The following is a 21,905-nucleotide window of genomic DNA, read 5'->3' on the forward strand; positions in this document are numbered from 1 at the left end:
TGATCATTTTTGTCACAAAGTTCTTGGAGAAATTCCGTGTTTGACCTCCAAACGTAAATAATATGTAATTATTATTGTAGGTAAAATTTTGCAAATTCCACCTCATTCTTAATAAGCATAAATTATTGAAATAACACTTTATTTCAACGTAATTACAATAATAAAAAAATAAAACTATTAATTTAGGGGAGAGGAAAAATAAAGCATTTATAATAAAAAAATTGCGATGATGAAGGTAGTTTTATGTTAACAAATCAATTTTCTACGACAATTTAAAATGTGCCATTTTCGTTTTGCCGCCAAACGCAAAAATATTTTTTCAAAATATGTTCGTTTTATTCGTGAATTCGAAGGCCTTGAATTAAATTAAATCCTTAAATTCACAGCCGTCTTATCAGAAAATGGCAGTTTCTATGTAATAATGACGTTGTAGCCAGTTGAAATCGTTTTGGAGTGTGCGGTTTTAGATCGTTTTTGAAATTATTAATTATGAATTTAAATATTAAAACTACATATTTTTGGTACGAGAATCACAATCAGAAAAGTAAACTTTAAATATTCCACATATTTTTATCGGTATTCATAGTTTGTGAAAATAGCCCACTAAGTTGAAACAAAGTGTTATTTTAATAATTACTATTAACTGCGGAATACCATTATACATATTAATTTATATTATTGTAATTTGTGAAAAATGACAACCGCTATGTGCTTAACCAAAACCTCCCATATCACAAGGCCGGGACACTAATTCAAAGCCGCCTCCTAACTTTTATGGGATTTTACAAAAATTATCATTATAATTTTTTTTTTTCAATTTATTCTTATTTATTAAAACATCTTAAAATGGTTTAGTTGATTTATAAAAATACGTTTTTTGAAGGTTCTCGTACAAGTTAGGGGGCTGATTTGATTCAGTGTCCCGTCCTTGTGTTCTTGGAGGTTTTGCTTTGACACTTGTGATTTTTTTGCGTTTGTGCAAGTTTTTAAATATCATAGTGATTTATTTTTGGGGGCAGAGATTTCGAGGGCAGATCTGCCCTGATGATGTACACTGTAATGCTGCCTGAAACATTGGCTAAAGAAGGAGGTAGCGCAACAAGGCATGATATCCCAAAAATAAATCACTAAATACTTTTGGCAGTGAAAATATCAAATCATATCAAAATATATAAATATATTTTGAATGAAATGTACAATATTTTAACATCACAGATCTAATATTCCTAAGAAGCTAGAGGTGAAAGGGATAAATAAAATAATATACATAAAGATAGTTGCCAATAAAATTGTGCGTCGAGAAAAATGAAGATAATGTCGGTAGTTCTTATTCGAAGTATGATACAGTTAAATATGACCGAAGGAAATAGGGTCCCATTAACTCAGTTGGTAGAGCGGTGCCCCGGCAAGGCAAGGATCCTGGGTTCGAGTCTCAGATGTGACTGTATCTTTTTCTGATTTTTCTGTTTCAGATTTTCGTTTAGGAATCGCTAATATTGTCTTCAATAATGATATAATATGAACTTCTATCATGCCTGATTCATTTTTGTTTCACAATTCCAACTGATAGTTGATAATTCAAACAACACTTTACACCATAGTTAGAAAAAAAATTACGCCATCTAAAAACAATTAACAAAAAATACTTATTGTAAGAATAAATTTAATGATTTTCACAAAATATAAGTACTAATCTACCTTAATGTCTCCCACAAGATGTTCACTTGTTTCACAATCTTAACAGTGCGTACAGTTTATTATACATTTACAAATCTTGATGAAGTGCAAATTTATGCTGTGAAAATTAGATAAGAGGTGACAAATGATATTATTATAAACAATCTATTTTTGTTTTTGTGATACCGTCCAGATCCACTGACAAGAAACAATACACAAGAGTCCCAACAGCTCCCAACCTTTTGGAGCCAGAGAGACTATGGCATTCCTAATCGGGGTATGTTGTAAGGCTGAAAGTAGTGGGGAGAGGAATGAGATGGGGAAGAGGAAGGTGGGGTAGTACCTCACTATTCAGATCAGATCTGGTTTTGACCAGCGAACTCCAGATTCATAGTCGAAAACCTTGTGATACCACTGTGCGATAGCTGTTATCAGAACGATTAAACAGAAATAAAATAAGACACTTTCAAAAATGATATTATTTTGAAAATAATTTGTTACTAAGAATGTTAAACCTCCTCCTCGGCTTAGTGAACTACGCGTTTGCCATTGAGTTGGGATATTGTGGGTTTGATTGCTATACAATCAAAAATATTACACACCTATTACAAGACTATTGTAAGCTTAAATAGTTTTTTTTTTGTTGAGAATGTTTAAAGAAAAATTAATGCTAAGAATTTAACCGCTCGAGCGATAGAGATTTCCGGTTTTGGAATAAATATGAATATCGGAACACATAAATTACTTAATGTGGTTTAAACCTAATGAATCCACATTTCACAGTTGATCGTTTTTAAGGTTTTATAAAAAAAGGATAAATTCATTTTAATTCATAAAAATCACCTACTTACAACTACCCAAATTAGGGTAGCTATTGCACAAGGACGTGAGAGATGCTACCCAATTTTATTTTTAATTTTTTTTATCATAGCGACTATTTAAACATTGTTTTTTTGTACTCGCTTCGGCAGTACATATACTAACATTGTATTTAAAAAATATCGTGTTAACCCTTGAGACGTTGTTGATTTGCACGGATCGAACCTTCTACAAGCTTCCATTTTTTCAAAGACAATAACAAGCACTATTTCGTTCTCTTTCTGACATAAAAGAAATAATTAATTTTTAGATGAGAGGAAGAGAGATATATGCATTTTAATAATGTGCGGTCGTTCTGGGACAAATATGGTCTTAGGAGAGTATAATGCGCGCACGGCATTTGGGACTGTTTGGGTCTTAGAAGGTCCCAAGGGTTAAATATATGAATAGTAAATTGTATTTCTTAGTCCTCTTCACTAGGGTGACCTGTGCTGAGGCGGACTAAAGTTATTAATTTCTGTTTTATCAATTTTCTATGTTGTTTTTAATGTTTTTTCAATAATCTCTTTCAGCCAGATTTTTATTCTTGATTTGTAATCATTCAAATTTTTCTATTCGCTTTATATCAGGGGGAGGGATGTTGCGGAGTTTCATCGGAAAATAAATATAATTTCTTTGTCCGAATGTGGTTTTATGACCTAGAATATTTTTTGCCATTGTGATTTGACCTTTTTTGATGAATAGAGAGGATTAAGTATTTTTGAATAGTTTCAATAGTATATTTTTAGCATATATTTGTTGTACATATGGTACATCAAAACTATTGAAAATTTCATGCGAAGGCGTTCCTATGGGTACTTTCAGTATGGTCTTTATGATTCCTTTTTGAATTGTGTTGAGGTTATGTATATACTTAGATACAGCAGATCCCCATCTTATAATTCCATTTTCAATACAAGATTGACATTAGGCCTAATAGATTTTTTTCATGTCCTTTTTATTTACCACAATTCTTAGATTTTAAAGAAATATATAAGTTTTATTGGGTAGCTATCGACCGAGTGGTTAATGTTTGTGAAATACTGATGCCGATTATCTGGCACGATCAAGGTATTCAATTTCTATGTGTTATAAATTATTTTTTTAAGAATTTTGGTCTAACAATTCTTATACTAGGTGTGTGATACATGAACACGGGTTGTTTATTTAAAACAGCTGCCAGGTCTGGATGCTGTGATGTTGATTGTTAAGTTTGATATGTTTTACGAAAGTGACTCTGCAGCTGTTGTGGGGAAGATGAAAAAAATAAAAACCTATTAATAACTTGCAATATATTTAATATACAATGTGATGAAAACAGTAAACTTGAAATACTTTGTTGTTTATTTTTTGTAAATCTTCACAATCACATATTATTAGACTAGATAACAATGTTAAATATTGTAAATGCAAATTTTTGTAAAATAAAAATATGATAAATGTTGAAAACGAGTTTCTATAATATGTACATGGTTTTCGGGGGTTAAGGTGCACAAACTTCGAGAGGTGATTCTACATTATGGTAAAAGTAAAAAAAAAAAATATATATATATATATTTTCTCCATAAAAACAATTTAAATTTGGTACCTGAAAACTACCTTAAATTTGAAATGGGTTGAAATTTCCAAAAAAGTGGTTTTTCTTTTTTATTTGTACTGAAGAGTCATTATTCAGAATATTACAGAATCACCTCCCGAACTTTACCCCCGGACACCCTGTATTTAACACCAATCCATTTCTTACTAACAATCAGTTTCGGATTAACCTAAACTTGTCGACAAATTAAACATAAATTAAAGTTATTGAAAAAACAAACAACAATAACAGATCAATAGTGGATTTTTTCCATAGATTGATAGCAAAAAGTTATACAACAACGTAAGTATGTACTCACTAAATAAAATTTAAAGAAATATTCAACAATTTTACAAATAACAAATAATCATTGGTTACATAATATAATGAACCATTACGTGAAACCATCACTGACATGTTAACCCTTTGTCAACCAAATGGAGCTACTCGTGACATTTGGTTGTTTTTTTTCTTCTGAAAAATGACTCCGTCCCATGCGAGTCCCAAATGGCTAAACACACCATCCAAAGCCACACTATTAATAGCTGTTAATTAATTAATGGTAACCAATTAATCTTCTAAATTCCAAGCAGCAGACAGACTCCGGCAAGGGTCCAGCGAGCCGGCTTCTCCCGGGTCCTCAGATTGAAGGTCCAAACATAAGTGGGTCCGCGCATTCTATAAAAAAATATGCAATCAATCAATAAAAATATATGCTTATATTCGAGTGTGTACAGTTACTGGAATGAAGTGAGATCAAAAGTAAAAATGATTGGCATTGGGTATGACGTTATCAAGTATAGAATTGTTCACATTGTGTTACAAATAGACAGGCTACATACTACTGCAATACAAAAATTGACTTTCCAGTCCGTTGTGTCATATCACGTCTCTGACAAAAAGATGTATATGGACATTGTGTCATTTCACATCTCCTCCAAAATGACGTCAATAGACGTTGTATCATATTACATCTCCTCCAAAGCAATGTTAACCGGTCAGCAACGTAAGCAGATATACACGATAAAATAACGATAGCAGTCAAGTACAATAAGTGTCAACGCGTGTGTTTCCACAAAAATCGTCATAACTCCGTTATTCTTCTAGTGACATCCCTAAAACAAAAAGTAGAATATTCGTATTGAATGAAGCTTCACATCTCTATTCAAAGTTATCCATAGAAACCCGTAAAAAGACCTACTCAGTGGAAGCAAATTTTACCCGCCAAATCGTAAAACGACGCCAAGAAAGCCGTTTGACGTGCCGACCCGCCTCGCAAGTTTAATTATTTTTTTAAAAATATATTTTGTATGAAATGGTCAAAAAGTGAAGTGACAGAATTGTTTATTGTACATTTGTACGATGAAATAAGTGTTTTTTTTTTACATTATCCGTGATTTTAGTATCGTTTTTACATAAAACATTACAGGTGAGTCATTTTTACAATTTTTTCATGTTTCCATTCTAAATTTAAATATTTACAAATGTTAATATTTATTTATGATACAACAATTTGAAAGCCTATTTTGTAACCTTTCTAAAACAGTTTTTACTATTCGGCTCCGTTCAGTAATGTTTCATTTATAGAACTTTGATTGTGAGGCGGTAATAACACAACGTTTTCGTGAAATTGACATTTCGGTAAAGACATCTTAGCTTCAAGTTCGCGAAAAGTCGGAGGGGTTAATAGATGTTGTATCATATCACATCTCCGAAATGACGTAAATAGACGTTGTGTCGCATCACATCTCCTCCAAGATGACGTAAATAGACGTTGTGTCATATTATATCTCCTCTAAACGATGCCAATAGATGTTGTGTCAGTGAATGTGTTAATAAATCAAAATCAAAATTTTCTATGAAATCTTAAGATATGCAAGTAGGTACTTAAATACCTACCTAATTAATTATAATGGATACATTACGCCATACTCATCAAAGTGTTTTTGGGCGTGGCCTATATCACCATAGGCAAGCCATACAATCCCATACAGACCTGTCACACCTGACAGATGCTGTATTATAAGTGTGGGCGTGGCAATGATGATATGCCGTGGTCTGCTAGCCAGGCGATATTTGAAAATGATGCGATTTAGGGAGCTGCCGTAATCAAGGGGCTGTCAGCTGTCAAGGTGACAGATCCCGAACAAAGAAATGATATTCCACGGCAGCTCCCCAATTGATCTGACCTCCTCTCCTACCATGAGAGGAAGTTAAAACAGGACTACACTTCGCTCAGTCAAAAAAGCAGTAAATGTAACTTGGGTGTGGTTAGAAAAAAAGATATTTTATCTGCATACAATCAATCACAAATATTTACCTTATCTTGTAAACCGGGCAGTCGTAGACATTCCTGACCTCCTGTTTGTCCTGTGTAACGGCGCGGATGTAGATGACGGGCATCTGCGGGAACAGCTCCTTGAGGCGCGACTCCGCGATGGAGCACATCTCTGTGTCCCAGCGCGCACCCTCCATGTACAGGCCGTGCACGTAGGCACCCTCTTTTGGCGGGGCCCTTCAACATAACATTAAGGATTGATGCATTAATCACACGAATCTAATGTTGGATCCCTGAGCCATGCTGGGATCTCACGGCCTCGTAAATTTTGGTCCTTCATCAATAGGAAGAGATAAGCTCTCATAGCTGCCAGGCCTACATAATTTTATTGTCAATAAAATTCTGAAAAAATTTATGGCTGTTTTAAATAAGAAATGTGTTATGAGTGTCATTTCTCGAGTTACCTTACAAAATACGCAGATGTATTATTTCATTTGTACCGAAACAATTGTCTCTATAATACACTTTGAGACCTGCTTGGCATCTAAAATAATCTATAAACAGTGCTGTTAAGTGTACATATATAAAACATAGTATTTACGCAATTTCATCCTTGGTTTTCTTTGTGACTTCACAGTTGAGGCACATCTTATCCAGCGGCCACTCGTTCTTGCGCGCGGTCTGCTGCATGATGGCCGTCAGGAAGGACTGCGGGTTGAAGAATCCCCCCAGCCAGACCACGCTGGGGAGCTGGAAAGTACACAATAAAATATTATGGTTGTTGATCCTTTTAGTAGGAGAAAAGAAAACTAAGGATGGGTTGTTTCACAGAATTTGAACAATTCTTCAAATTTCAAAGTTAATTTTCAAGTTCTGTGAAAGATTTTTTCAAGTTCTGTTATTATTTCAGTTCTCTCAAGCAACTAGCCTATAATTATATGATAACAGAACTTGAATAGAACTTTCACAGAACCCAAAAATGAATGTTGAAATTTGATGAATTGTTCAAATTCTATGACACAACCCATCCTTAGTAAGGAAAAATTTTGAAACTACTTTGGAAAATGAATCGTAGAGAATTTAAATGAGAGAATCTAACCCATCTATCTATTTAACACCTGTATAAAGACAAGTGTCTGTTACTGGATAGGATTATTTTTTATACAAATCTACAGTTTTATTCCGAGATTGATGAAATTTTGCACGCTTGACCTTCAAAACGAGAGGAAGGTAACTGTCTATATGAAATTCAGAAAAACTACCCCCCATCCCCTTCTCCTACCCCTTAAAGCAGAATTTTGATACTTCTTGATGAAATGTTGCACACTTGTAGTTAAAATAAGTGGAAAATTACTGTTAATATCTGATTTCAAAACACTCTTCGTAACTGGGCAACACCGGAAACTTCAGCTAGTTGGAAATAAAAGCATCCTAAGGTTCTTGATGTCCCATAGACAGAGAGTTCTAAGAATGTCTGATGATGAATGGTTACCCTAGCGACAAAGAGGCAGACCGAGGAAGTGGTGGACTAACTGCGTGGAAGGTGATGAACTCGGGCACCCCTGATAAATCACCAAATGTAGCAAACCACTTGGGATGACCTATGGCAGATGTGTTGGTTATCCAATAAATAGTTCCCGGAATGTTCTAGTAGTGATTGAGCAGTAATTACAGAAAAGTCAGCAGCCCAGGATTCAAGTTCGGCTAGCCTGGCGCAGAGGTCAGTGAACCAGGCGGCCAGGGGCAGCATGGAGGGATAAGCGAGGCGGGTCCAGCGCGGGGGCACCTGCCCCACCAGCAGGCAGGACTGTAGCTCCTCCATGTCCCCTGTTATGGTCAACTCACCCTGCAAACAACATACATTATACAAAATAGACTGGATCAGTATAATTGAGGTTCATCAATGTGACTGAAGCAACGAGTGTATGTCAAGACAGATATATACTCATTTCTCTGTCTGTTTCTAAGCCTGCATGAAATTATTGAAATGGTGTGATGTTCAGTTATGTTAGGTTATGTTAAAGCAGTATTTTGTGAGGTTATTTACCTTCAAGCCGAGTTCAAGCTCCTTGAGAGAGCGCTTTATCTCCCCCATGAGGAAGTTCATCCTCTCACACTCCTGGAACACCACGATGATGAAGGGCGTGCGCTCCTCCACCTTGGACATCAGCTCCGGCACGTTAAATAGCTCCGGCACCTTGTCCAGGATGTCTTCCAATACTGCTTTTATCTACAAAAATCACAATGTTTTTATATTGAATTTTAAAACTGAACAAACATCGAATATTTACTCTGTTTCAACATAATTTTTTGATGGAGTTTTTTTTTTTGTGAATACCATTCAAGAACTCCAACTACTGCCAAGCGTTTGGAACTAGTGAGACTATGGCATCCTCAAACGGGGTATGTCGTGAGGCTGAAGATAGTGGGGAGGGGAAGGAGATGGGAAGGGGGAAGGTAAGGTAGCACCTTCCTTTGCAGATCTGGTCACCAAACACGGATAAAGCCGTTTCAAGCAACGATGGATGTTGCTCTTTGCTTCATTCACGTCTTCCTTGAGCGTCTCTGACTTCTTCTATCATTGACATTCGTGTCATATATTCTCCTTATACTTCTTTCTTCGTTCATTCGCTCTACATGTCAAAACCATTTAAGAATCCTTTTCTTAATCTTACTCATTACGCATTATAACTTTTACATAATTAGTATAGTGTAGGTTAGGTTCTATATTCTACCTTCTCTTCTCTGCTCAAACCGCTGCCGCTCTGCGATCCCGTATCTCTGGGCTGCATTTCGAAGATAGTCCGGAACAGTTGTTCGGAGAGGGTAGTGAGGACTCCGATCTCCGCGTTGGGATGGAGCCCGTAGAGGTAGGGCGTCTCTCCGGGCAGGAACTCGTCAATGTAGGAGTGGTAGCTCGAGAAGTCCGAGTTCGGGGGGGCCATAAAGGTGGGAGCAAGGTACAGCTCACCGTCAATCTGGTAAAGAGATGAAAATTCAACATTTTTTATGTGACAATTTTAATACTTATTAATGAATTACTGCACTTTTAACAGTGGTGGAATATTATGAATTTGAATATATTTATAAAGAAGAGTGTCTGTAGCGTCGTGGCTTTGTTTTTTTATACAGTTTAGAGTTTTATTCCGAAATTGGTGAAATTTTGCACACTGGTCCTTAAAAACAAGGAAGATCACTGTCTACATGAGATTTCTAAAAATCACCCCCACCCCCTTTCCCACCCCTTAAAGCAGAATTTTAAACCTCTTGGTGAAATTTTGCACACTTCATATTCAAAATTATCATGTGATTTCGAACGATGAAAAATAACTTCATTAAAAGCGATGGAAAAAAAACTAACCTATAAACCTACGTAACTTATTTTTGTTTAATCACTTTTCATCTTATTAAAGGTGTATCACTTTTTAAAGTTTGTTGAATTTTCTATGTTGTTGTCGTTTTTTCTTTTTTAATTATTTTCAATGGCAAAGTTTGTACATGATATAATATAAGTGTAAAATCAATTTTTTTCATAGTCCTCCTCACTCGAGTTGCATGTTCTGAGGCGGTCTGTAGTTTTAAAAAAAAATTTAAATACAAAAGTTTAAAAACTATAAAAATAAAACTTTGAATAACAATTTAATTTTTTTTTATTAATTTTATTTCTTGCTAGAGCAATCCTGATGAGTTACAAAACTCTTTGTAGGACAGGAGGAATTTACAATACATAGGTGGGAGTTATTAGGTACAATTTTACATTTCACATACGAAACAGAACAAAAGTAGAAAAAGGGAAGTAGAATAGTAAAGATAGAAATAGTTTCGAGTCGACTTTACATCGTCTTCATAATATATATGTTGAGTTGTGCGTTTATCGTTATCTTTGGGGGTGCTGTGTGGAGTGAGCAGTTGAATGAATCGAGCCACTCACCAGTTCAGGCTGCATGTATTCAGTAAGGTACGTCCTGCACAGCCGTCGGTCCCAGTCGTCCGTGATGTGCCCCCCGTACATGATCTCCCCAAACAGGTAGCGCAGGTCCTCCCATGGCACACGCGAGTTGTTCTCCAGGTAGTTGTACAGCACGTACACGCTTATCATCAGATCACCAAGGTTAAAGGGGTAGTTCCTAATATACGCAACACAAGAAGTTTTGTAGACATTGCTGTAATGAAACAAGAATGGGAAGAAAAGATAGTGGGCAAGGGCGTACGGAATTTCACCCACCGTGCAACGATGGATAGTTGTCAGTAATAGCCGGCGGTCTGCAAATGGACATAAAGCATCATGCAATGTTGAAGGATGGATAGATTGACTCACCTGTTCCACCCCTGAGGCCCAAACTTCCTTCTCTCCGCCACAACGGCGTGGAAATAGCAAAGGGCAAACAAGATCCCTTTGAACTCTGCCTCCTTGGAGCACATTTCCAAAGTGTCTTGGGAGAAGTTATCCAGGGCCTTGTGCAAATTGGCCTGCATCCCTGTGGGAGGTTCGTTGGTGATCTTGATGGCGGACTCGAGGATGCCTTGAGGAATGATGTGATATGCAGCAGAGGCCGCTGGCTCAGCACTCAAAAACAATCTAAAACAATACACTTAGTCATCACTTCAATTATAAACAATAAGAGAAATGTCATTGGCGCCATTTAAAGTGATGAATCGAAGAATTTAAACTTTCATACACTTTTCATGTTAAGAAAATAAAATTCTAATTTGCTTCACAATCTTCTATAGATTTAATTGCTTATATAACTTGAGGTCGTCAGCATATAGAGAAAAGTTACAGCGGAGTTTAAATGTAAGGTTTTTAATAAAAATTAAGAAAAGCAAAGGTCCAAGGTATGATCCTTGTGGTACGCCCGACGTAACAAAGATTGGGGAAGAGTTAAAACCGTTAACAGTAACTAATTGACTTCTATGTGATAAATATGATTCTAACCAACGAAGCAGATTTCCGTGTATGCCGATTTTATCCAGTTTATTCATTAAGATAGGGTGACTAACTTCGTATGATGAGATATAAAGAAGTCAGAGGACACCAGACATGGCACGATCAAGTGAACAAAATACTTGAGTCGGGTCACGTCAAGTCAGAATAACAGAAGGGTGGTATGAGGTGATGTATGAATGTGACTGAAGCAAGGAGTGTATTGCAAGACCGAGTTGTTGGGCAGTCCATCGTCTCTGCCTACTCCTGCAGAGAAACAGTGTGATAAGTTAGTTAATTCTTTTCCGTGTGGTGGAGGTCAAAGACTAAAGTTTTTAGTCAGTTGACGGCCTCGAGTCACTTGGTTCAGCACAGATAAGCCTCCGAGAAACTGGAGGAGCGGACATTCTTATATGATGCGTTCTTTTGCATTTTTCCAATTCACATAATTCAATTAATGGCCCCCATATACACCCATTATATACGCACATCGACTGTGACTGCCCTGGACGCAATTTGATGAGTAAGCCCTGGAAATTCAATACATAGTTGGGACCACAACAATTAAATTACAACAATGAGATAGGTCCATCTATACTTGATGATTTATAGATGCATATTCCAGTTAGGTTCACATAAAACTAGTTACCTGTAGTTCTCATGGCTCCCCTCGCTGTATTGCTCGATCTTCTTCTCGAGGGTGAGCAGCCACTTAGACACGAGGTGCACGTTCTGCAGGATGACCCAGTGGCCCCGCAGGGCTGCCGTCGCCATGGCAGCCTCTGCAACCACCTCCTGGCCTTGCCCCAGCGACACAATGTGCAGGTTGCGCCGCTCCGTCGTGAAGCCCAGCTCGTTGCCCAGCTTCTCTACGTCCTGGGAATTAACAAGGAACTGATCAATGTTGTTTAAAATTAATGCTCAAACGGTGAGATCTGTCTAGAGATTTGCATAGTATTTCTCGCGCAACTGTCATAAAGTAAGACACAAAATTTCGAAAAAAAATATTACTGCTTTCAAATCTTCAGTCAGAAATAAGATTGGCAGTATTATGTAATAAGACCAACTTGTAAGTCTTCGTTGTAAGTCACTAGCTATCTTATGTTAAGTCACTAGTTATGTAGTTATAAGTCTTTGTTGTAAGTCACTAGCTATATTATGTTAAGTCACTAGTTATAAGTGTCAGTACTTAGTTGCTAGCTTTAAGTCTTAGTTGTAAGTCATTAAATCTTATTTGTAAGTCACTACATATTTATAAATCTTATTTGTAAGTCGGTTAGTTAGAAGTTTGGGCTAAATAAATTAAGTTGTAATGTGCTCTTGAGATAATTGATAGTAATGCAATTGTTATTTATCAAGTGTTATATCTGCGTTACTATGCAGATTTCGGTGATGGGAACTCTTTGTAAAAAGTAAAAGGTTTGTGACGAATCAAATTTCGTCACAAATATGAGTTATAAACTGAGAGTGTCCCGCAGTGTGCGCCCAAAGACAAGTGTTGACAGACGGGGGTTTTAAAGAAAGAAGTGAGTGGTGCGGGGTAGGGCGACGCGGTGTAGGGCGACGCGGTGTAGGGCGACAGGTCCTACGAGAGGAACTAACACAGTATATAGGGAGACAGGAGAGAGACGAGCTAGTTAGGAAGAGGTTCCTAAGAAACAAAGAAAGTGAGTTGTACAAAGTGGACAATCGATATCGCCGGTTAAACTAAAAAGTGAAGTGGACATTACTAAAAGAGAATAATAAACGAACGTATTGTAAAGTGCTGTTGCGATTTAAAGTGTCAACCAAACATTGCAAAACTAACAGTTCAACGGATAGTGCTGCAAAGTGCCGATGTATCTTGTGAACATTAAATAGTGATAAACCAAAATAATAAACACTGCGCGCCACCCAAAGCCCACCGCCACAACCCCATTGTTGCATTCGGACGACACCGCGCCTGGAAACGCCCCCGCGGAATGCAGAATATTTCACGAAGTTAGTTGTATCCGATCCATATGACAATTAGTTAAGATTTAGATGTAAGTAGACATAAGCATAATTTAGATTTAGTATTAAAACTCGACAAACCCAATTAAAATCGAGACTCATAATTATTAGATGTTCTTAATTAAATTCACCTCCCTAATCCCCGCCCAAGCAACCCGAATTGGTGAGAAGGCAGAGTGTACGGCTGAAGAGGTAAGTACAAAACAGCAATATATTTAAGTATTATTCTGAGCTAGTTGCGGACAATGTGTTAACATCAATTGCTACAGGTTCTTTATTATAATTGTGTTTATTTACATGACAATTAATAGGACGGGATTTAGCTACACTGTTCATTACCCGAGGGTTGGTAATTCTCTGGTTCGAGAAGCTTGTTCCCTGTCAATATAATCTCACAAGTACTTGTTACACTCTAGCGACATCTGACGGACTCTGGAGTAAGCTTTATGACTAGCGCCATCTATCGCTTAAATACTCAACCTTATTACCTTACATCATATTAAGATATTGGCAAACCTTGAGAGGATCTACTCCTGGAGATAAAATGAAGAACACAGGGGTGGAAGGGCTGGTCTCTTCATAAGATTTGGAGAACTTCACAGTGGGAGCTTCCACAAACTTTGCTCCCAGCTGCTCTTTTATGTAACACCTAAACAAAAAAGATTCAAATAATTATTAACAAGGGATTGACAAAATATGAAGTCAAATCGGGAAAAAAAACTAATATTATGGATTATGAAGATGTGATGGGATTAGACCCTTCTTCCACAGGGATACGCAAGTATCCGTTAATCAAGTTGTGTACTCACGTCGCAAACAACTTGTTGCGCACAGTCCGTATACATCGCTACTCTAATCATGAGACCTGAGTTGCCCCCAAACATTGTTGAATTCTCGAAACGTCAAAACTAGAATGCTTTCTTAACCTCACTTACAACCAAACAGTTTCTGTAGCTGTCATTTTTATATTGTATCATTCTTTGTTTACAGTTATGTTTACAGCATTCATATAAAGCACATGCATTGTGACAATGTCTGACACAAGTGGCGCCATGCTTAAAGTCTTAACAACGTGAGTGGAAACAACCTCAACTGACTGACCGCGGGAGACTGGCGTCACTGACGAGTTTACGAAATGTCGGCAACGTGTGCCTGTGTACCAATCTCCATGCAGACGTATGATGGTAGACACCAAGATACTTGAATAGTCGGTTATCGGATGTGAAAGAAGAACCTTAGGCAGCAAAAGCAATACAGGACAGGGGCGTCTGGAGGCTCCTTGTCAAGAAGAACGAAAAAAATGATGACGATGAAAATATATATATATATAAATTTGAGGTACCTGGTGGCATAGGTCATCCGATCAGGTCGCAAAGCCCTCATGATGCACAGCCTCTGCAGGGGAGTCTTGTTCTTCCACTCTCCGGGGAACTTGTCTTTCTCCGGAGCCTCTCCCTCGGTGAACTTCTGCCACCTGGAAACCAAATTTGACACTGTCAATTTTTGTTGAAACAAATCATATGAACTGTAAAATTAATGACAGTCAATCGACATAATCTAAAAATTTGACAGCTCGATCAGACGGGAAAAATGACAACATTTTTATTGTATTTAAATTTTAAAAGCATAGAATAAGGAAAAACACACGAAATGCCTTGAAGCGTGTTTCATGATCCAAATATTTGCCCAATTGCGGCTTAAATTTCCAATACAAAACTGTGTTTACGAAATTCTAATGAGATGTAGATTTACAATGTCAGGCGAGTGTAAGTGAGACAGAGCACAGAGCTATTGGTCTAAATGGAACATTTGTTTCCATTCAAATTTGCATGGAAAGCACTTAGTTTTCTTCTTTTTTTCTATGGCTGAAAGCCTCTCCCACATGTTTTTTTTTACATCTAATTAATGGCTTATTTGATATGCACATTTTAAAAAGATTCTTGAGGTTCTAGATTGGCTCACAGACCTAGATGTAGCTCTTTGACCTTCCACCGAAAGAAGAAAAAATTTCCTTTAAATTTCCTTAAATTTTTTCCGGTTGACTAGGCAATGTTTTTTCCACAGTATCTTTAGTCACCTCTTGCTGGCACTCTCAATGTCCTTGTCGAGGTTGACAAAATCCTCCATCTTGGCCAGCGCGCTCACCCCGCCCCAGGCCTGGTCGGTGAGCCACTGCACGGGCGCCGGGGGCACGAGAGCCTTCACGGCGTAGCGCAGCAGGAAGTCTATCTCCTCGGCCGACACCTCGTCGCTAGATATCTGTATCTGGAATGGGAGTTAGGTAGGTGAAGTTAATAATAATAATTGGTCTACTATAAAGTACTACTATCAGTGCTGATTGGTGACTCCATCACCTCAAGGGCACTTTATATTTCCATTTTCTGACCTCCTACTATACGACAGGTCAATCCAAAAACGTGAACCCAGCTCGTTGAATGCTCTGTCTGTCCCCAGTTGACCTCTTGTGCACCGCCGTTGCCAATGGACACAATAAATCAAAAAATCATTTCTTTGATTGTAAGTAGCTATTCTGGGGAAACTACTTTTATAAATATATAAATACTGTAATATAAATATGTAGTAATGTAACGTTGGGCCCCAGTGAAAAAAAAAAATTAAAAAAAAAAAAAAAAAAAAATTTAATTAATTTAATTTTACTTCAAATTTAGAATATAAGTTGATCGACATAGAAGGAATCAGGGGTTCTACCCCTGAGCATTACCTCAGGCTAGCTCTTATAAAGACATGGTGTCAATTCTCTCTCGCGGCATAGAGTCAGCTATTCGTTTCTGCTACCATCATTCAGAACGAGGTCCGAACCATTTTTGTTGTTTGTTTTTGGGGTGTTATGCCGTGTTGCGCTAACTCCTTCTTTAGCCGACGTTTCGGACAGCGTTGCAGTGTCCATCATCAGGGCAGATCCGGTAGATCCGAAGATGTTTGACGCTGTTCGAAACGTCGGCTAAAGAAGGAGTTAGCGCAACACGGCATAACACCCCAAAAACAAACAACAAAAATGCTTTTGGCCGTGAGAATCAAAAAACTTACGAGGTCCGAACCAGTCCGCCTCAGCACAGGACTACCTAGTGAGGAGGACTAAGAAGAAACTATATGAATGAAATATTATAGATTTTTATATAATGTAAATCTCTTCACACCTTATTAAATAGACACTAATAAAAAAAAAATTAAAAAAAAATAAAAAACTAAGTTCAATATCTCTCTCTGAATTTAAGTTACGAAATCGGCACTGAGTTTATGAAAGCACATGGAAGGGGGATAGGATGGTCAAGCTTACATGGTTCTTCAATGCCGCCTTGTTAAAAGACGAGATTTTAGTGTGATTATCCCGACGTTAGTCTGGATAATCCTTTATATCCGGATTGCTTCCGGGGCACGGGACAGCAACCCCGGAGTGGCGTGTTGACGTGCTGAGGTCAGGATTCCGAAAAGCCGAACAGGGGTGCGTCGGGAACGGCGCAGGCGATTAGTTACGTTTCTGAACGTTGATGGCGAGAATTTGTGACCAGCAGGTGCTGCTACTTGCGGCGATCGCAGGAACTAGCATGTGGCGAATTTGACTATTATTATTATTTACTACGATTTAAACCGCTACGTAACAATACATTATCTGATAAGACAATACAAAAACATAATTTTACAAAAAAGAAGTAACTTATAACGAAAATGAAATCAGCTGGTACATGGCGAAAATTAAGCATCGGCGCTTGATCAGTTATAGAGGGTTCAACCAGTCTTTTCAATGCATATGACTTGGTCGATTTAAGCATGAGTAAAAAAATAGTTCATTAAGTTAAATATAAAAAGTGTTGAAACTTGGGCAAAACAAAGTACAACTTGAGAAAACTTTATATTTTTATTTTTAAATCTTAGTTACTTGTAGTGCCATCTGGCACAGGAATATGAGCTTATCGCACTCAAACAGTCCGCGGCTCGTGTACGTGAAGACGGAGAAGGTGATGCTGTGCAGCAGGCTGCAGACCCTGAACGCCAGACGTTCCGCGGGGGCGGCCTTTGTCAGCGCGTCCTTGAACACCACGGAGTACGCCTTCAGGGAGAATTGGTAGATGGGGTTAATCTTGCTGAGGTCCGTCAAGATGAAGTAGAGCAGAGAGGCGCGTTCTGCCGCAGGTCTGTCAGATAAAAGATTGACCAATTAGTGCTAAGTTGAGAAATGCGTCTGGTTCCTAGCCAGCAAGCAACATTTTCCACTTTCAAAGATGGTATTAGGAGTTTTTAAATATTGTAAAAAGATTTATAGGTATGTTGGGGAAGAGTAAGGTGGAGAAATACCTTGCTATTCAGATCTTGTCGCTGAGTGCAATTAAAGTCATTTTAAGCAATGTTACGATAATGACTTGTAAATTTTTTATTCTGAAAAAAATATAAATGCTAATATTAAAAAATAATTATAAGCAATAATTAGTCGCCTGAAATATCAATAAAAATTGAAAATATCTCCCGAGTAAAAATAAATGCCGCCAACGGGAATTAAACCCGTGCCTTCTGATGTCCGGTCAGGGGCTCTGAACCATTGAGCTATGTCAGCTTATTTCCAACCCGCCAAATGATTCAATATGTACTAGTACCTCAATCAATAATTACTGCTTATTATATTTTTTTCCACTTTTCCAATTTTGATTAGGGAACTCACTTCTCTCTGATAGTTTCTAGCTAAAGGAACCCAAAGTGACAATTATATTTCGCTCTCCGTCGGTGGAGTGATCTCTACAGAGTGTCGGTAGCAATATAAACTTTGGAAAAAACAACGATAAATTCGGTGTAATTTCAACTTCCACAGTGTTTTATTTAAAGAGGAATCTACCCTTTTGTTCTTAAGCCTAATTTAAACAAATTGTTTGATTTTACTATTTGAGAAATATATTAAAAGTACGCTAGTACTCACCGGTAGTGTTCTCTCGCTTCGTCTATCTTCAAAGATGTCACTTTAGCTTCCGTGACCTTGGCCGCTATTTTTGCTGCAGTCTTCTTTGTCGTTTCCAAGTTAGTCACAAGCGCCGAGTCATTCAGTATGTCGGGTCCTGCTGAAGAGAGTCGGCAGAGAAGGTCATCCTCCAGAGACTTCAACGTTATCTTGAAATCGTTCTGTTGCTTGGTTAAATCGGCTCTTAATGACTCCAGGTCGGGTCTCTCTGACTTCACCACTTCTCCCAGCAGCTGTTCTTCAAGCCTTAGTAAAAAAAGTGTTTTTCACATATTTTGCTTTAAAATAATAAACTTTCTGGACGATATAAGCATTGGGAGGCGTAAACTTATACAACTTTGATGGCATTGAGGCGAATACCACATTCTTATGCGAAGCTAACTGGTAGAAGATAACAGGAGACCAGTGGCAATGGAGAATTAAGAAGTTTCATTAATCGATGTGTTAATTAAGTAATGAATTTCCCGTTTGGGGAGGCAGGCAAGCAAACATTGATGCTCCTTCAGTGCAAGTTTGAACTTGCAAAAATCACTTAGTGGTTCCAGATACAGTTATGTTTACAGCGTTGATATAAAGCACATGCATTCTTACAAAATGTCTGACACAAGTGGCGCCATGCTAAAAGTCTTAACAACGTGAGTTACAACAACCTCAACTGGCTGACTGCGGGAGACTGACGTCACTAACGAGTTTACAAAATGTCGGCAACGTGTGCATACACCAATTTTAAGCAATGGTGTGCTATCAAGTTTTGTTTCAGACTTAGATACAGTGCAACAGAAACTTCTACTTGCCTATGGAGAGTGTTTTTTTCATGGACCAGGGTTTTCAGTTGGTTTAAGGAATTATCAGAAGGGAGAGACCAGATTGAAGATGAACCTCATATCAGAAGATCTTCAACTGCAAGAAGTGATGAAAAATCCCAAAGAGTTTGGGATTTGGTGTGCTCTGACGGTTGGATGATTGGGGAAGAGTTGAATTTAACTCGCAAGTGTGAATAATATTCAGAACACACTAGAAAAAATCATTCATGCAAACAATCGCTAAATTAAACCACCAAAGGACTCGAAGGCACGAAGATAAATATAAAAAGAAGACTTGTATTACGATTCGATAATTATGTACATATAGTTGGGACTTTAACAAAGAGATTGGTAAATAATATTCATATAAAAACATTGAATAATTCCGTCTTTTCTGAACATGGAAATGAGTCCGGCACAAAAGGTAGAACTACCCTTCCCGGTGTTAAGCATCAATCGACCAAACAGGTAGAACTACCTTTCCCGGCCGAAGTGTGTTAACACAAGTGTAAAGTGTTATGATGCAGGGCTAGACTCCTTTTGTTTTAATATTTTATTCATTAATTTATTCTGCATCATCACATTTATCCTCGCCGATTCTTTAACCTAGTTAGGAACTGGGCGATTGACGCTGGTATTGGTTTTGGTAAAATTTCGAATCATAATTTAAAATTTAAAATCTGAACCGGGCGGAAACAGAAAAAAACAAAGACTTCCTTGCCTGCAGAGAAACCGGGGGTGGGCCTGATCTCTCGGCAGACGACAGTCACAGTTTTCCGGAGTGAAATTGTTTGGGAATGGTTTCCCTTTAATCGGAGTGGCGAAGTCTAATTTTATACGCGGAGATTGCATAATAAAATCGTATAAATGGTGTAAAATACGAAGTTCCATAGTGGAATTAGTTCCGTGGCTCGTTCGAATATTGTAACCACGCGGCATCATGAATCGCAAACGGAGTCAGAAGTGTGATCTGCTTGAATCCGACCCATCCTTTATGGGATGAAGAAGCCAATGGCTTAAAATATTGTGCCCGGTTACCGGAAACCTAAGGATAGTATTCTTTCTCGCGGTTTGGCACTACGCCGACCGCATTTTCACCACGGCCGTAGGGAGGCCTATTTTTCCTTACATAAAGGGAATCCTCGCCAGGATACACGGATGCGACCGCGGGCACCAGATACCTCTTCCTCAGTCGCCAGATTACCAGTTTCCTGCCACGGACAGTCGCCAGGAGGCGGAACTGACTCTTCCTCTTGCTCCGGCTGGAGCCCCCTGGAGCTCAGCCTGAGGAGGTGCTGCTCCAGCTCGAGTAGGATGTTACTTAATTAGCTAGATAGATAAAGCGTGGTCGGAACCTTGGGGGTAAGCTTATATCTAACTTTTATTATATTGTTTTCGTTATAACTCACACGGTAGAGTGTATAGACCAGTGGCGGCTCGTGACTTTTGGGTTACTAGAGTGCTATTATTACAAAAAATGGCTTAATTGATGTTGTTGTAGCTGAAAACGATTTTTTATTTTTTTTCGAAAAATTGATTTTTTGTATGAAGATTTTCAGGAATTCCGTGCGGCGCACGGCTATACTGAAATTTCCTGAAAATCTTCATACAAAAAATCGATTTTCGAAAAAACATAAAAAATCATTTTCAGCTATAACAACATCAGAAATGCTATTTTTTATAATATTAGCACTCTAGTACACCCAAAAGTCACGAGCCGCCACTGGTATAGACTTATATTGTATTCGAAATAATATACATTAATGTTACTCTAAACCTTCTTTCCTTGACTCTAAAGTACACATTGTAACCTGACCCATTTCTGGTTTCGAACCCAACCCCCTGAGAACCCTGGGATCACAAACATTCTTGTGGGTATCTAACCCTCAAGAATTGGCGCTTCCAGTACTGGATAAAGTTTGTGATTCCACATTCATTATTATAACCTAAAATGTCTGGTGAGTATTGTAGGCTGCACGTAGCAAGTAACCATAGCAACTACGCAACGTAGCAAAAGATTTATGTCAATTAATAGGAAGTTTTCTTACCCATCTCGAGTGACAGTGAAATTGATGAGAGTGCACTGGGCCTGCATTTCTGGCTGGTAGTGAGGGTTGGCCAGCTTGGTTTGCAGAATGAGCCGGAATTTTGAGTTGTAATCTATTTCTTTATCACCAATCTGTAAACACAAACTAACAGATTAATAACAGTGTCAGCCCTTCGGTGCCATAGCAAGTTAATTATTTTTATCTGGGCAGTCAGTAGTCAGGTAGAAAGTTATCTTTCAATTCATTAGTGACTTATCATTAAACGAAAAAACAATAAACTTTATACCACTGATGATCAGTGGGTGGTTAAAAATGCTGGTGAACCATATTACTGGTAGACCCGGGGCAGAGACAAAATGACCCAACAATCTCTTTTTCTGCTATTGCATGCATGTGCTAAAATATCTTTTTTGCACACTACCATGAGCATTTTGGAATGTCTGGCTAAATACACAGATTAGGTTAACTTTTTTTTCAATTTATGATGACTATTTTCAGATACGTGGACAGCCCACAAGATTCCAGAAGATCTTTCTACGAGGTATTTCGACTTCCAACATTTTTTAATGATGAATATGAGGTATTAAGACATAATAATTAATACACGTAATTATCATCAACAAAAAATACTTTGTTTCAACAAAATTACTGTAAAAAAAAATTATTAAAATTACCATAAATCGAAAATAATGCATTTTACCGTTTTGGTGCTACGCTTATTTTGCAAGTATGTAATTTGTAATTTGCTACAGCTTTTAGATAAAAAATATACGGTATAAATAA

The 21,905-nt window shown here is 37.8% G+C and overlaps 1 protein-coding gene across 1 annotated transcript in view; it reads right to left on the minus strand.

Annotated features, from left to right (window-relative positions):
* Nucleotides 1-4,450: 4,450 nt before the first annotated feature.
* LOC149417085 (dynein beta chain, ciliary-like) overlaps nt 4,451-21,905 on the minus strand; it is a 119,233-nt gene continuing 101,778 nt past the window's right edge. Inside the window, exons 66-80 of the mRNA XM_089641377.1 lie at nt 21,123-21,253; nt 18,233-18,517; nt 17,204-17,459; nt 15,383-15,570; nt 14,648-14,779; nt 13,822-13,954; nt 11,963-12,189; nt 10,708-10,968; nt 10,321-10,516; nt 9,125-9,367; nt 8,437-8,619; nt 8,062-8,235; nt 6,991-7,139; nt 6,432-6,626; nt 4,451-4,789 (exon numbers count right to left, since the gene is read on the minus strand). Of these exons, the coding sequence (XP_089497503.1) occupies nt 4,690-4,789; nt 6,432-6,626; nt 6,991-7,139; nt 8,062-8,235; nt 8,437-8,619; nt 9,125-9,367; nt 10,321-10,516; nt 10,708-10,968; nt 11,963-12,189; nt 13,822-13,954; nt 14,648-14,779; nt 15,383-15,570; nt 17,204-17,459; nt 18,233-18,517; nt 21,123-21,253 (2,853 nt within the window). The 3' untranslated portion in view covers nt 4,451-4,689. The remainder of the gene's footprint in view (nt 4,790-6,431; nt 6,627-6,990; nt 7,140-8,061; nt 8,236-8,436; nt 8,620-9,124; nt 9,368-10,320; nt 10,517-10,707; nt 10,969-11,962; nt 12,190-13,821; nt 13,955-14,647; nt 14,780-15,382; nt 15,571-17,203; nt 17,460-18,232; nt 18,518-21,122; nt 21,254-21,905) is intronic.

Source organism: Hesperophylax consimilis, chromosome 16 (assembly GCF_061612785.1).
Source record: "Hesperophylax consimilis isolate HC1 chromosome 16, BYU_Hcon_1.0, whole genome shotgun sequence".
In the NCBI taxonomy this organism is placed as follows: Eukaryota; Metazoa; Arthropoda; class Insecta; order Trichoptera; family Limnephilidae; genus Hesperophylax; species Hesperophylax consimilis.